Genomic DNA, 17,376 nt, shown 5'->3' with positions numbered 1-17,376 from the left:
TCCCTTCGAAAAAAAACTCAGCCACTGCGTCTTCAGCGGTTCGGATTTAGGAACATCAAAATGATGCTGTGTTCGTTATTACACCCAAGAACAGAACACCACAATCTCTTAGACACCATTCTGCTCATAGACAGTGCTCCAGCGTATCAACAACGGTGGACTATGTGTAACGGTCACCAGCTGGAGTACCCTTGAGATCTACCAGAGGACACTCCACATCAGACACTCACGTTCACTCTCAGACTACATTTCCCATACTCACTGCCCGGACTCATCATCTCTGATCACTCATCACATTCACCTGTACCTCATTATCACTGATTGCATTCACCTGTGTCCCATCACCCTGTTAGTCTCAGTCTATTTATACCATGTTCATTCATTCACTCACCGCGAAGTCTTGTTTAAGTGTTACACTACATTTCTGAGCATTCTCCTGGTTTTCTTGTCTCTTGATTTTGGATATCTTGCCCTGTTCCCTGGATTACTCTCTTGCCTCTGGTCCCTGCCTGCTTTGCCTGTTTTGTTTGTTTCTTTGTTTGGACTGCCTATCTGTGTATGACCCTTGCCTGTACATTGGATTACGCCTCTGGATTGCCCTCAAATAAAGCTGCATTTGGATCTAAACCTTCGTGTCTCGGAGCAGTTCGTAACACTATGATTGACAGCTCACTCACGAGTGAGGGCGGGTCTGTGTTGAAACGCTGCTGTCAATTAACAATCGTGGGAGGGGCGTCTGACCGTGTGACGTTACACGGTCGAACGGCTTGATTTGAGAGGCGGGAAAACATATAAGGAGATTAAAAAAAAAGAAAACACTGGATGGATTTTTATCATTTTATGATGTACAGGCACTGCCAATACACATTTCAGTACAATCAACTTGTAAAAGTGCATGTACCATTATATGACCCCTTTAAGATGTTTTATGAAACAGTTACACATGTTTTTTGGGTGTGTTTATTGATAAGAAAAATATTAACTTGATAATAAATGAAACTGAAAGCTACATCTTGGTTTTAGCCAGCCATCAGCAACCTCTCCACAAAGAAAAGACGGTAAAACAGTAATGTAAGTACTTTACATTTTTTACACCATTAACAGACAGTGTTGTGTGAAGTTTTACCAGGGCAGATTAGCATAGACATTTATTTATGTTATCTGTAAAATCTCAAATTGATTTGATTGAATTTTGATTTGATGTGTTGCCAAAGGATTTCTGAGCCCCTTGACAGTGCTATTTATAATATGGTAAATAAAATAAATAAATAAACAGTGACAGAGTTTACAGGGAAATAAGCACAGCCCATAACGCTGCAAAGAGCAAAGTTGATCTGTAAAAAGATTTATTACATTTTATGGCATCTGAGTAGCTGCCAAATGTAGCTCTGCTTTATTTTGTCTGTATGTTTGTGGTGTACAGTGAATATAGTTCAGATTCACAGATTAAATTGGTAATAGTACAACAGGAAAACATAGCAATACATAATAATGTATTCAGACATTTGAACAAAATGATGTTTGGTGAAATAAATGCATTATATCCATGAATGTTTATAAAAATGAAGGCCTCAAAGTCAAGAATAACCTTCAAATTTCACTTACAGACACTGGCGTCATCAACAGACAAGGATAATGGGATGTAAGTCATATCATTATCATATACTCTTAAAAATAAAGGTTCTTTATTGGCATTGATGGATCCATGAATAACCTTTAAAGAAGTAGTTCACCCAAAATATTTTTAAAAAAATGCCATCCAACATGTTACAAGTTTGTTAAAACGCCTTAATGATGGATTTGTTTCTAAGCTTTTCACTTCACAAGATCTGAATCGATGGACTGGAGTCATGTGGACAACTTACGGATTGGGATGGTGTTTTATCAGCTGTTTGGACATTTTACTTAAAAAAATAAATAAATAAATTAATTAATTCTGCCGAACACTTCCTAAGTTTAAAGGTTCTTCATGGAACCATCAATGCCAATAAAGAACCTATATTTTTAAGAGTGTCACATTGACAACATTTTTCTTTCATTAACTGTTTAAATAGACTCATATTACATTCATTAAGTTTTTTGTTGTTGTTGTTTGTTTGTTTGTTTGTTTGTTTGTTTTTGTTTCCCACAGCTTGTGTGTCTATGCCAGAGAGAAGAATTGTGCTTTTGGGAAGAACAGGAGATGGCAAAAGCTGTGCTGGGAACACAATTCTTGGAGAAAAAGTATTCACCCCTAGAGCTTCAGATAATTCTGTAAAAGCACAATGTGAAAGAAAAAAGACGAGGAGATATGGAAGAAAGATCACAGTCTTTGAAACGCCTGCATTCTTTGACACAGACGTTAATGATGAGAAGATGAAACCTGAGATCGTTAATTTTCTGATTGAATGCGCTCCAGGTGTCGACGCATTTGTGATTGTTCTAAAGGTGGAAAAGTACACAACACAAGAAATGGAGATGCTACAGCAACGTCTGAACACACTGGAAGAGGTTGTCTTTGAACATACAGTGATATTATTCACTCATGGTGAGCAACTAGAAGGCCAGACCATTGAAGAATTTCTGAAGGCCAATCCACAACTACAGGAGCTGGTTGATAAATGTGGAGGACGCTGTCACGTCATCGACAACAAATACTGGAAAAGACGTAAACAAGGGTACAAGAGCAACAGAGTTCAGGTGAAAAATCTGCTGGAGACCATCGACACGATGAGGAATAAGAACGGCTGCTACACCAATGAGCTGCTTCAAAAGGTGGAGAAAGATATTCAAGAGGAGATTGAAAATAATGTGGATGAGGAAACTTTGCCTCCAGAAGAAAAACGAGAAAAAGCAAAGAAAAATGTTCAGGATAAACTGCTGGAGCAGGTTGCGGGAGCAACGACAGGGGCGCTGATTGGTGCTTTTCTTGGCGCAGGTGTTGCGGTGACTTTCATTTTGAGTTTCTTGCAAACGACCTTACCCATAAGAACATTGCTGAATGTGGCATCGTTTGTTGTCGAGGCTGCAGGAGGAGGAGCAAGAGGAGCAGCGACAGAAGAAACAAAAGCAACAGTTCCTGGAGGAGAAGATGAGAAAACAGGAGAAAAAGCAGGAGAACCAGAAGTAGAAACAAGAGAAAAAGCAGAAGGAGCAACAGTTGAAGCAGGAGGAGCAGCAGGAGGAGCAGTGGCAGGAGGAGCAGTGGCAGGAGCTTTAGTGCCAGGAGGAGCAGGGTCATCAGTCGCTGCCGGTGCTGTCGGAGCTGCAGCTCTTGTAGGAGCCGTTGGTGGAGGAGTCACTGGATGGAAAGCTGCAGAAGAAGCGGATTCAGTGTATGACGCAATGACCAAAGCTGCAAAGCTGAACTACGAGAATGCAACAGTTGTGGTTGAGAACATACACAATTTTTTTGCTAATGCTTTCAGTAAAACACAAACAGAAGAAAATAAAAAATAATAATTTGAACTCGTGTATTCGGTGACCTGATCAGAACCAAATCTTCAGTTGTATTTATGATTAGCCACATTAACAGGTGTGAAAAACTGTTTCGTGTAAATCAAAAGATTATATTCTGATTCATTTTAACTTCTATTTGAAATCATGGAATGTTTGATTCTTTATTCTAAGCTTGTTATTATTTTTCGTGACCAAAGAAAGAGATTTTCTTTTCATACAGTTTCACCTCACATTATATGAGCTGTATCATTATTTGTTAAACGAAATTCTAAATTCTTCTTGTAATGCTCATTTGAATATGAATAGTTTCCTGGTAAGAATGCAGATATGAGCTGAATTTCTTGTGATCATAAACAATGCACATGATAACTGAGAATAAAAATGCCTTTAAAATGATACTCTGCAGTCTGTACATTTACTGTATAGTTTCAGGTATTTAAAGCATAACTTATTGCATTTGAGGGATGTGTTACATGAGTTCTAGGTTCACGTCTATTTAACTGTCATTGGCATAGGAGTAAAGCCATGAGTACAGAAAACAGGAGTCACTCCTAATACCCAAATTTCCGAACTCTTTGTTGAAGTGAAGCCGTGTTTAGCTGCAGTGTGCATGGTTAATGAATCCTCTTCTAAGATATCATATGCATCGTAAACCTTCTGGACTGGAGTTCAATGGTCTTGCTTTATGGTCATAATGACTGTTTGATTACTTTTATAGTTAGTTGTAAATGTAATTAGGCTGTTTGCCAACAATGTGAAGTTTAAAACATTGCATATGCGAATAAACTTAATTTAAGGACTGTCTATTTGTCCACATGGCATATAATCGCATAAAATGCATTTATATTTGGTGCCCATTCATTCATCTCTGGCTACTTTCCCATTCATTCCATTCGTAATGCACCGTTTTCATGAGTCACGAATCGAAACATATGTTGGTAAAAATGGTCCATTTTCCATTGTAAATAGTGTAGAGATGTATGAAACACAGCTCACACAGAAGTCAATTTCAAACCAAGCAGTTTTCTGTTAGTCAGCGTGCGAATTTGCGTGATCAACACGCATGAAATTCCCAATCGCAGGGATTCCTATTGAAAATTAATGGAATTCGCCTGGGAAATGTTGCCATGGTAAATGTGATCGTACCTTAACCTGTTTGTCAAACGCTTTGACCAAAGAAAGATCACTGTGATTGACACACCTGCAGATTGTGATGATGAGCAGATCAAATCTGAGATCATCCGAAGCCCGGTCCGCGTGTGAGCTGTGTCATGAAAATTGGCCCGAAGCAAATAAAATCTGAGATCATCACATGCATATCTGGTTGATTGCGCTCCAGGCATCGATGCCTTCATCATTGTCCTGAAGGTCGGAAGATTCACATGGACATGAAAATGAGGTGGTACAAAATTTCCTGAACAGATTCAATGAGGAACACATCCTGAAACAGGCAAGACCATTGAAGAATTTGTGAAGACCAATTCCAAACTACAGGAGCTTGTCGGTTAATGTGGAGGACACCGTCACGTCATCAACAACAAATACTGGAATAAACGTAAACGAGGAAACAAGAGTAACAGAGTTCAGGTGAAAATCTGCTGGAGACCATCGTGCAAGGCTCATCAAACACACCTGTCACATTAAAGTCAAGTCAAGTCACCTTTATTTATATAGTGCTTTTTACAATACAAATTGTTTCTGGAAAACAGGATAGCAGGAAAATAATGCAACAAAGTTTGTTTCGTCTGTACAGCAGATCTAGAAGGAAATAGCGTCATAGTCCAGTTTTAGTAAGTTCAGATAGAGCCCTGCATGGGCCTCAAATCTAGGGCCTAGAACGGCCCGTGTACGACAGCTTATCATACTTTTCGGCTTGAGTCCAATTCAAGCCTTTTTTTTTATCCTCCCAATTACTACACTACTACTGCAGCAATTAAAATAGTTCAGTTTTGTTTTAAATGGCAAGTCGTTATATTTATTTAGTTTCTTTATTAAAGGTGCTCTAAGCGATGTCACGCGTTTTTTAGGCTGAAACATTTTTTGTCAAATACAGCATACATCTCCTCACTATCTGCCTGTCCCCTGAACACACTGTAAAAAAGCGCGGTCTCTGTAGACAGCCCAGGCTCCACAAACGGCAACAAAAACAAACTGGCCCAGCCTGGACCACGAAACATAACAAACAGTGTTCCAGCCAATAACCGACAAGAATGATTTGGGGGTGGGGGTTGGGGGGGTTAGTCCGCGTGCACATGAAGGGGTGTGTGGGGAGTGGAGGAGAGAGAAGCATGAAGAGGGAAGTTAGCCAGAGGAGAGATGTCCTAGACAACGACTAACGTTATAATTATATTCTCTTGAATTTTGATATGGCTGACACATGACCAAAGAGACGACGTTCCGATGAACAAATAGCAAAGAAGAGGGAAAAGGAGAAGGAACGTGCGAAGTCACGAATTTACATCAGAAAAGCCTGTTTCAGGAAGCACGGAAGGGAGGAGCGAGGGTCAAGCCTCCGTTTTGTTTGACAATACTTCGAACGTCAACAAGAAGTGACGTCACCCAGCACGCTTACAGCACCTTTAAGATAATTTAGAAAAAATATTTGGAGCATTTTTTGTTTGTTAAATTAAAGTTTTCGTTTTTTTAGAGTGATGACCAAGCGGCTAGCAACCAACAGTGAGTTAACCACATGTTTGATCAGTTTAGCCTCTCAAATCACCACTTGACTTGCCTACAAAAAAATCCATAGATATAAAACACTTCAAGGATAGTTTCAATGTTTAGTCTATTATCACCACAGTGAAAAGGCTTTATTGACACGCAGAGACAGGCTGCTGCTGCTCGCTACACGGCGCTTGCACACAAAACAGGCTATACCATCTAAACAACTCAAATACAAATAAAACACAGGTTGTCTTACCTTACACTTCTCCGCAAAACAAATATAAATCAGATATTCAATTCCCGCGCTAAATGCAAATTTAACAGAGTTCACATCAACGGTAGCAACAGATCTGAGACAAGCTGCATTTTATCATCAGCTAATTTTAAGATCAAAGACAGCAATATGAGAAAGAGTGGGGTAAGCACTGGTAAGTCTACTTCTAATGAAGATGACTGTGTTTAGAGCATCTGCAACTTACTGATTTTTTTATATAAAATATAAATTGCGGCCCCAGAGGCTTAAATAAGTCGGGGCCCGTCGGGCTCGGGCTTAAATGCAGGGCTCTAAGTTCAGTGATATTTCATTTCTGTTTTAGAAAAGTTATCAATTTAGTTCATTTATATATACAGCCACTCTGGAGAAAACCGTGATGTCATCGTCCAGCTCAGTTCAGTTCTCATATAATGGTGTCAATACAGCCAGAACAATAATATTGTTGAGTATTAAATGTCCCCAACTAAGCAAGCCAAAGGCCAAAAGCGACAGTGGCAAAAACCCAAACTCCATCCTGTGGCTAATGTGAAAAACAAAAAAAACAAAAAAAAAAACCCTCAAGCAAACAAGCAAATGTCAGTTGTTAATGAGTCTAAATCATGCACTGTGTAGTTGCAATCAAATTAGTATAATGGAAGTGTTTCAATGTTTTTGAAGCATTGTTATCATCTTCCCTCTTTTGCAATACCTACAAATTATTTAAAGAAGAAAATTGTCCAGCACAGCAGTAAATATATTAATGTCAGCATGTATTTGACACTGAAATTTCACAAGAGATTTGATCATTATGAAATTCAAGGCACCATCATCATCATCATCACTTTTCCTTCTCATTGAGACACTTCCCTTCAGTGGCACTTCCCTTTTGCTGATAATATTAGACGTCCAGTTAGATGCACATTCGAGCACTAATATTTGAGCGCAAAACCTGAAGGAAGTCAAACTGACGACTAGTTAAATCCATTATGAACACATTATGTTAAATTGTTGAAATGTTAACTAAACATCTCAGGGGGAACTTCAAATAAATATTTTAGGTCAAAGGGGTTCAGCTGACAAAAAAGTTTGGATTAAGATTTTATAAACTTTATGCCTTTCTGTAAAGTGCAATACAAATCAATTTGACTTGACTCAATACCAATGTATTTGACTAAATATTGTGTTTGGCACTGAATGATCTATTTTTATGATGCGTTTTGTGTGGTACTCTGGGATCTATTTTATTTTCAATTTATATAAATGATAGTTCATGAAACAGCCACAGCAAAAATACATTTATATGCTGATGATACAATTATCTACACAGTCGCACAGGTTTTATGTGTTTGTAATCTGTTTATGTGAAACTTTTTGTGCTGTCATTTTGGTCAGGACTCCCTGATAGAAGAGATTTAAATCTCAATGGGATTATTCCTGGTAAAATAAAGGATAAATAATTTACAAAATTATTTGCAATATTGACACCCCCAACTTTTGATTTTAATATAGTAGTAAATGTTGAAATTACATTGATGCATTTGGCAGACACTTTTATCCAAAGCGACTTACATTGCATTTCAAGATACACATTTACATTCTTATCAGTTCTTGCTTTCCCTGGAAATCGAACCCAAGACCTTGGCGTTGCAAGCGCCAACTCTCTACTGTTTGAGCTACAGGAAAGCACTTTAAGTTTATTAAAGATGAATAAACTTAATTTAGAAGTATTTATCACTTTTAGTTCATGTGAACTAATGTAGTTAACCAATGTCAACAACTGGAACCTCATTGTAAAGTGTTACAGAATTTCCTGAAGGCAGAATCTCAAAGATTAAAAAACATCCTCTAAGTTTTGCTTACTTGCAATAACCGTGTTTGTGATGAATTTCCAAGAAACGGGCGCATCTCCACTCCTTCCTCTTTTTCACGCAATATAAATCAGTCAAATGAGCATCTCGAACACTTTCTGAACTCCAGCTCAGACTCAAGAAGACTCTTTCATTTCCACGAGCTCAAGAACGGCACACAGGTAAATCTATACTGTACACATGTAAATCATACAGTTCAGATACTGAAGATCATCTTAATAATGCATCTACTGTCTTTAATCTGTTGTCATCAAAAGAGCGCCTTTGAGGGCTTCCTTGGGTTATCCACCAAAAAAACAGCTTAATATAATAATTAAAAAAAAAACATATAATAATAGTAATTTATTATAATAAATACAAATATTGAACAAAATAAGAAATTTTAATGTGGCAATATTTCGCTGCAAAATAAGAGTATTTAAGAAACTATTATTATAAATACTTTAGACATATAGAGATATATTCAGAAAACCATGCAGCCGTGTTAGAAGTTGTTCATTATCTTATTAATGGCCGATTTCCACTGATTGTGAAGCTCTAAGTGTCTGTCACTCTCTTGTTCTCAGGATGAGATCTGCACTTCTCCTCGTTCTCCTGGTTCTCCTCGTCACTCTGGTGTTCACTGATGCCAGTTTTCCCTGCCAGAGATCTCGGAATAACAACACTTATGATCAGTTTAAAGACAAACATATCCTCTCATATGATTTCGATACAGCCAGTCGAGATGCTTGGGCAGAGTACCTAACAGAGAAGGGTCTTTGTGGTTCTGACAGACCTTCTCTCCAGTTCTTCCTCCGCAAAAACAACAAGTATAGCATTAGAAATATCTGCAATGGAGAAGGCATCATATACAGACGCAACTTGTGCATCAGTATTAGAAAGTTCACAGTGTACATTGTCACTGTTAACAGCACTTCAATAGATAACCAGCAGCAGTGTGTAGTCGAGACTCTGGAAAAGAAAGTGCGCTTTGTGGTTGTAGCTTGTGATGTCATTGGCAACGAGTGTTTGCCTGTTCTCTATAAGAGACAAACTAACACACCACCGGATTTAAAAGGTCGGAGATGCCATCCGCGGACCCACCGGTACAGTTTGTGGAAGAGGAGGAACCACTTTAGAGGCTACAGGTTTGGAAAGTGAAAAGATAGTTGTGAGTAATTTTCACTTGGGATGTTTCGCATATTAAGCATCATTATCCAAGATGAATGCAAACATGTTCATAAGCTTCACTTCTATCATCTAACATCACTTCTACATCTGCTTTTAGTCCTTTCAGGTCTGAGATTCTCATTTATTTTTGTGAACGCTTCATTTAATCTGTCCATTAGTGAATCAGTGAATGAAAAATGATCAGTGATTTTTTTGTCATGTTTCAAAAAGGGTTTCATGAAGTCTCTGTTTTCTTGTTTGCAGAAATCATTGCTGTTTATTATTGTTTTCAGCAACTACAAATTATAGCAATTTTTAGGCCTTTCCATGTGTAATTTTGAGAACGAAACTATTTTTTCAAGCTCTTAAAAATACAACTGTATAAATGAATGTGTGGTGTTATGTTTTTGCAAAAGCAAAGTTGTGTTATTCCTGCTAAAATTAAAACATGTCTTACATTCACACATTATGGATTGACGGTCAGTTTGGCCGATCTGTGTGTGTCTCACACTGTGATCCTGCAAACACACAGAAAGAGGTGAACGTTTGATAATGATAATGCATTTATAATGAAAGAGAAGTAATAATGGGAAGCTGAAAGTCAAGCTGTGTGACACACAGGGGTTTTTGGATTTTGACGGAGGGGGGTTAGCCATTGCAACCCAGTCGCTAACCCAATTTCATCAAAATCCAAAGATGAGGGATTTCCATTTAAATCTATCGGATGACCCTCTACGGTGTAAAGTGACGAAGAGTTGGTACCCTCAATGTCGGCTTATGGGATGTAAGGGGGAAATGACCAAACAGCAGTGTGTGACGAATAGGTGTGAGACCTATATCAGCTACTGTATTTATGATTTCAAAACGTGAAAACAAAAGAAAAAAATAATTAATGAAATCTTAATCTTAATATATATTAATATATTTTATAATATTATTAATAATAATATTGTATCACTTAAATTGTCTGTGAAAATGTTTTTGAATGTGAACAGTACTGTACATGTGGACATACAGTTCCCAACCAAGAAATTTAGTGTAAAACGGTGGATTGCATGTTTTGCATGCAAATACCTGTAAAACTGAAACATAAAAGTCTATGCAGTTTTAGTAATGTCAACAATAGCCAGTATTTTGAAACCTGGTGTACTGTGATTTACTGCATGTACCTTGTGAAGTGAAAACAAGTGTTTTTCTTTGACAGAATAATTTCATTTTGAGTCAGATTTCCAGTGTTTTGGTAAAGTTAGTTTGTGCAGAGAAAGATGTGTTCTATTTTGAAATGAAGAGTTAGTATATATTTAACAAAATGTGTTTTTGAAAAGAAAATTATCCATTTGGCCAATTGTGTTTTGTAGGTGTGAGTCTGTGTTAAGAGTTTAGAAAAATTATCTGAAGTATGGGTAAGCGCTTGTTAGCGATTGAAAAAAACTGTATTTGACAAACTCATGTTAACCGACTACACACATGAAAAATAAAAATGTACAACATCTTTGGAGATCTTAAAGGCAAGGCAATGTGTTGTTTATAGCACACTTTTTGTTTTATTGATTAATTTCTATAATGCATGATCAATGATTATTTTGATAATCGATTTGTTGGTTGATTATTTCTATGATTAATCAGATTTTACAGTTTTTCTCGATTGTTTACACACATTTTCTGGTACTTGAGACACAATGACCACAACATGTAACTCATTCACCAACCCCCTGAACAAATTCTGCTAAACTACAAGCACAATTCCTGCTTTACACTCAAATTGCAGTTCTAAAACACACTTTCTTCAAAACACTACACACAATTCTCTGCTTTTTGCTTTTGGCACAATTTTCATGCAGAAAATCTCTTGTTTTCACAAGGAACACACTGCCATTCAAATATGCACACGGACTCATCACATGGGCAAACACCCGTCACACAGTTTTACAATTAGCAATCAGAGCTTTAGCATAAAAGGGCAACAGGTCAGCTCTTCAATGAGCAATGGATGCCAACATTGGATTTTTTTTTTTTTTACTGTAACTGTATACAGACAATTCTTCTGTTGTTTTGTATGTAGACCACTGTATGAACAACTTTGTGTTGGTTGGGATGTGCACTGTGTATAATGTTTTTGTGGGAAAAATAAAATATATTTGTTACCGTGTATTTGTGTGTTCTGAGTATAAAAACAATATTCTCAAATATTTTACAGCACACTTATGTATGTAATGTCTGTAGCAAGTGTAACACTGAACCAAAAAAAGGCCTAAGTCATTATGATGAATGGAGAAGAAGTGTTTTACATTGAGCACATCAGTGTTCAACTGGTTCTTATAAGTGTCTACTCATATGATGGTTTGTGTGTGTCATTTGAAAACAAAATACCATTTTGAGAAGAAATAACATTGTTTTGAATGTAAAGTTTCATTTTGCAGGAGAATTGAGTTGATTTGCCCATTGTGTGTGTTTTTTTGGATTTGTGTGTAGAGTTCTGAGAATATGAGGCATGCTTTCAGAAAATGTGCGTAAACAATCGAGAAAAACTGTAAAAAGCCAGATTTAAATTTCGAACTGCAGATGGCGCTCATGCAACATTAATCATGTTCATTAGAAATGTATTAAGTCTTCCTTGAATAATTATTCTGAAAGGTTTTTACCAAAACTTATTTAAGAAGAAAGCAAAAGCTTGGTGTGACGATCCATCAACATCCTCTCCACTTTCTGGCTTGAATTTTTTTTGTAAACAAAAAGAAAAAAAGAAAGGAAGGTGTAAACCTATGTGAGTACTTTGAATTTTACACACTTTACAGAAAGTCACATTGTCGCTGTGAAGTGTTACCAGAAGTGATTAAGAGTTTCATATTAAATCTCAAAGGAGAATATTTAACACTGGCTGTCATTAGCTGCCAAATGCGGCTTTAATGAGCTCAACGGCTCTGGCCGAGATGTGATATAAACTAAACACTATTGGTTATTTTAAAAAAGGGGAGGGGCTTTTTGATATGTCCCACCCTGTCTTCCTGACAACACATTGAACAATGCTGCGCATTTCAAGGCACTTCAGTGGGTCTTTAAAAATGTCAATCACTAAAAATAAATAACTGTCATTACTTTAGTGTCAGACTAGCCTGGTTAAAACCAGACCATTCTCAGTAGTAACTGAGTTATTAGTCTGGCAAAGCTCCATAGACAAATCATTTCCAAAGGGGCGTCACCAACGGACGTGCCTCTGGGCGCAGTTGGATAGACCTAAATCCAATCAGAGATCGTCATCGTGTAAAGCCATATGCTGCGTCCCAATTTGCCTAAGTTACACTACGCCAAAAAAGTATATACTCTTTTTGTGAAGAAAATGTATTTACTTTTGAATGTGTAGCAAAAAAGTAGGCAAGCAATTAGGACACACTACTTCGTCATCTTTATCGGACGGATCTGTCGCGTGCATCCTGTCACTTAAACTGCCCTGTCAATCATCGTGTCACAGTTAAAAAATCCTCTATTAAATCTAATTTAATTTCCTACCGTTTCGGTGAGAGATGTAGTAGCACGTTCATCTGCCAGTGGGTCTTTTATGGAGACTCCTCATGTGTTTGCAATTTGAATATAATAATGCATTTAAAAGTTGAACGGACGTCGCTCAAATGCCTCTGGGCGCAATTGGATAGACCTAAAACCAATCAGAGCGATCGTCATTGTGTAAAGCCCGCCTCAACGTTTCTGATTGGTGCCGCGATTTCGACGGCATGGAAATGGGCGTGAATGAGCTCTTTGCCAGACTACTTCTCGAGCAAATCTGAATTTGCCGGAAGTTGTCTGGGTTTTCCCAGGCTAGTGTCAGACATGCAGCATGAAAAAATAGCATCCAGGTTTCCATTTTCTGCTTACCTTAAACTTCTATTGCTGTTTCCTAAAACTGAATATTGTTTTGAATCTTCAATAAAGATCCTGTTGACCAATGAACCATACGAAATTGATATTTAGAAATGAAGTTTGACATTGGAAAACACAAGTTTGACTGTTAATGTTTAAACTATACACACAATGTTTATTTGCTCATTGTACAGGTGAAATAAGTAAAGTAGTAAAACAATTTGCATTTTAGTTTAATTTTCCGGTGGCTAATTGTTACATTATTAAATGAAACCCATAAAATAACCTGGGGTTTAGTGCCTTACTTAAGACACAATACCTAAAACTGTATCCCTAAAAAGAAGAGAGTTAGCGCCTCCCTAATCAGTTTATACATGCAAAGCTAAGAGAACGAAACTAAAGAGCTCCTCAAAATAAGTATAGAGAAAGTGAAAGTCTGGAGTATAAAGCCTGTTACACTCCTCATAAAACCTCTACAACCTCTGTCTGGATTCATGTGGTAAGTGTCACAATAGGGGTTATGCGGAACGCCCAACGTTCGAACCGGAAAACAGGTATAAACATTTCCGGTTTGCATTACCGTACGCATCTGCAGCGGTAGGTGATCTCTGAGGTAACTTATTTTGCGCTTTTTTTAGAATACAATTCTTATTTCTGTTTTAATTAAAATGTCACGAATGCTTAAGTATCAGAAATTTTTTTTTTATAAAAAAATAAAACGCAGTCTTCATTTGATTGTTTTAATCGTCTGCAAGCAAATATAAAAGGTTAAACTACTATGATAGCATACAAGTCTAAACTAACTTACTGATAGTTAGCTAACTCTACATCGGGTGCCATTAGCAAAAGCTACATATACTAACTTACATACCTTCATAATCATGAATAAATGAGGAGGCGTAAAAACTTAAATCCTTTATCTAACGGAGTACTCGGGGCTCTGGAAGTCCGTTTGGCAATACGATGTACATCTGAAATGGATAGAATGGGTAGCTCCTGTAAACACCGGCTATAAAAGGTCACCATTCCTACGCTGTGTTTACCTCAGTAGCTGACGACCGGAAGTAGTTATATCTGTTTTGTAGATCCCGGAAGTATGTTGCGCATAACCCCTATTGTTTATTTCTTGCCAGGTGTCTAAATATTTTGACTTTTTTTTTCTTTAGATAGAATATTATTACTTCATAAATAAACGACACTGCTAATTAATACCAGTACATTTTAAATATATGATTATTTGTGCTCAAACATCTGATTTAATTAGAATTATGCAAATATAAAAGACATGGTATTGACCATGTTCGGTCAGTGCATATATAATTTTAAACCGAACTAAACTTCAAACCAAACCGAACTTCTAACTGAGGAGTACAAATCATAAACCAGGTGGGAATTATTGCTCTTTTTATCCACTGACACAAGTTTCCAAAGGATGTCAACTGAATTTACTTCTATTGAGTTACCAAGTGTCCCACATAAACTGTCCGGCATTTCCTGATCCTGTTTATTGTCTCATGTTCTCGAAATTCATTCATTCTGGCATTCGTAGTTGTGTTGGTATTGGTTGCCTGGTTACCCTGTTCCTGCGTCACGTTTGCTACTTGGAAACACTCTGTTATTACACAGGGTTCTCCACACAGTAGAAAACACTTCACTCACATTGTATACACCAGTGTAGTAATGTACAATCCAAGACCACACACCTATTCCTCAAAATACACACAATTTCTATATCTTTCATTAAAAAAAAACAAAAAAAACGGTAACACTTTACTTGAAGGGGTGTGCATAAGACTGACATGACACCTTCATAATCATGACATGGCAGAGGTCTTATGCATGTTTATGACAACTGTCATTAAGTGTCATTCGCTCAATTATGACATTTTTAATGCAAATATGACATTGTTTGAGATGTCTTTGTCATGACAACTTGACATAAACCAATACATCATAACCTGTCAGTGTCTTTGTCATGACAACTTGACATTACCAAGACAACATAAATTGTCATAAATATGACATAGCAGATTAATTATCAAACTTTATGGGTTAACATTTCATTAAACTGTCAGGTGGTTGGTTTTGACATTGGCTGTCATGAGGCCATTATAACTGTGTCATGAATGTTTTTCTTGACCTCAACTACAGTGGTACAAATTTAATTTGTCATTAAAATGTTATAATGGCCTCATGACAGCCAATGTCAAAACCAACCACATGACAGTGTAATGAAATGTTAACCCATAAAGCTAAGTGGTTTCTTAAGTTTGATAATTAATCTGCTGTACATGTTTATGACATATTTATGGCAGGTTGTGTTGTCTTAGTAAAGTCAAGTTGTCATGACAAAGACATCTCACACAATGTCATATTTGCATTAAAAATGTCATAATTGAGCGAATGACACTTAATGACAGTTGTCATAAACATGCATAAAACCTCCTTCATATGCATGACATGTGTCATGTCATGATTATGACGGTGTCATGTCAGTCTTATGCACAACCCTTCAAGTAAAGTGTAACCAAAAAAACAATAAATAAAAATAAATAAATCACAGCAACATGTAAATAAAAATAGAACATGCAAAACAGCTCAGTAAGAATATATTTTCACTAATATTGCATATTTGCAAACTAAAAATGATGTTTGACATAAATGTTGTGTTTTCATTGCTCAATGTATAATTGCAGTGAAGACATAGTGAAGAGCACACAGTTGTTCATCTAATGCATGATTGGTTCAGAATCATGAATAACCTTTGTATTATTTCCATTGCAGAGACTAACATCAATTAAGGTAATGGGAGGTAAGTATGCTGTAATAAAATAATATGCTGTAAAAACATAATGCCTGTCTCATAAAGATTAACATAACAAATGTCTTCTTTAATTAGGTAGCATGTCTTCTTCTAAAGATCTAAAGATCGTCCTTCTTGGGAAAACCGGAGATGGCAAAAGCAGCGCTGGCAACACAATCCTCAGAAAAAACTGTTTCACACCGGACGCTTCACCCAATTCCATAACAGTTTCATCTGTACGAGGAGAGAGCAAGGTTTATGGACAAAAGATCACAGTTATTGACACACCTGGAGTCTTTGACACGGATCGTGATGACGAGAACATTAAATCCGAGATCATCAGATCCATTGTTAACTGCGCTCCAGGTGTTGATGCCTTTGTCATTGTTCTGAAAGTTGAAAGGTACACAAGACAAGAAATTGAGATTGTGGATGAACTCAGTCAATACTGTGGAGAGGATACCTTTAAACGTGCAGTGGTTTTAAGAACTAGAGGGCCAAACCATTGAAGAATTTGTTCAGAGAAGTCCAAAACTACAGGAGCTTGTTGATAAATGCGGAGGCCGCTGTCACGTCATCGACAGTAAATACTGAAAATGTGTCCATTGCCCGTGTAGTTGCTGGGACAAAAGCAACAGGGTCCAGGTGAAAAATCTGCTGGATACCATTAATAATATGGTGCAAAACAATGACCACTACACCAATGAGATTCTTCAACGAGTGGAGAGGATGATTCAGCTGGAGATGATGAAGAATACCAATGAAGACAATGTGTCTCCAACCCAGCAGCGAGAAAGAGCAGAGAGGACTGTTCACGATAATCTTCTGATGAAAGCTGCAGGCGCATCAGCAGGGGCTCTAACTGGTGCTTTAATGGGCGCTGGTTTATGTGTTGCAATAGTAGCGACCTGTCTTGAAGCAGCCTGCACTTCAGAAGCGGGAAGAGCAACAGGGACGGGTATTGGAGCAGCTGCGCTGGAGACCGGGGTCGGTACATACGCTGCCGGTGTTACTCTTTCAGCCGCAACTCTTTCAGGAGTCGTTGCAGGAGGAGCTACAGGATGGGATGCAGCAAGAGAAGCGGATTCTGTGTCTGATGCAATAATAATGGGAGCAGCAGCCACCTATGAGAACGGAAAATATGTAGCTGAGAAGGCACAAGAATACATTTTCTGCATATTTAACCCCCGTATATAAAAATATACTTAACATTATTGTGAGGTGAATAAGCATCGTATATCTTTAGTATCTAGACCCCTTTGGGTGATTTGGCGAATCCTAGTGGCCAAGAAATGAACTGAGCGCAATTATTCAAACCTACTCCTTTCCTCTAAGACAGATGATCT

At 37.5% G+C, this 17,376-nt stretch overlaps 1 protein-coding gene and 1 long non-coding RNA gene across 2 annotated transcripts; both read left to right on the top strand.

Moving 5' to 3' along the window:
* Window positions 1-1,570: 1,570 nt before the first annotated feature.
* LOC311080043 (uncharacterized protein) lies at window positions 1,571-3,498 on the top strand. Its single transcript, XM_084109806.1, has 2 exons — window positions 1,571-1,642; window positions 2,132-3,498. The coding sequence occupies exons 1-2, from the start codon at window positions 1,636-1,638 to the stop codon at window positions 3,436-3,438; spliced, it is 1,314 nt and encodes a 437-aa protein (XP_083965932.1). The 5' UTR covers window positions 1,571-1,635; the 3' UTR covers window positions 3,439-3,498.
* A 4,827-nt stretch (window positions 3,499-8,325) lies between these two features.
* LOC311080051 lies at window positions 8,326-11,523 on the top strand. Its single transcript, XR_014605509.1, has 2 exons — window positions 8,326-8,384; window positions 8,790-11,523. It is a non-coding gene; the product is annotated as an uncharacterized lncRNA (long non-coding RNA).
* Window positions 11,524-17,376: the final 5,853 nt, after the last annotated feature.

This window comes from Abramis brama (assembly GCF_963993115.1).
Source record: "Abramis brama genome assembly, chromosome: 3".
Classification (NCBI taxonomy): Eukaryota; Metazoa; Chordata; class Actinopteri; order Cypriniformes; family Leuciscidae; genus Abramis; species Abramis brama.
This window is presented reverse-complemented; position numbering and strand designations above follow the sequence as displayed.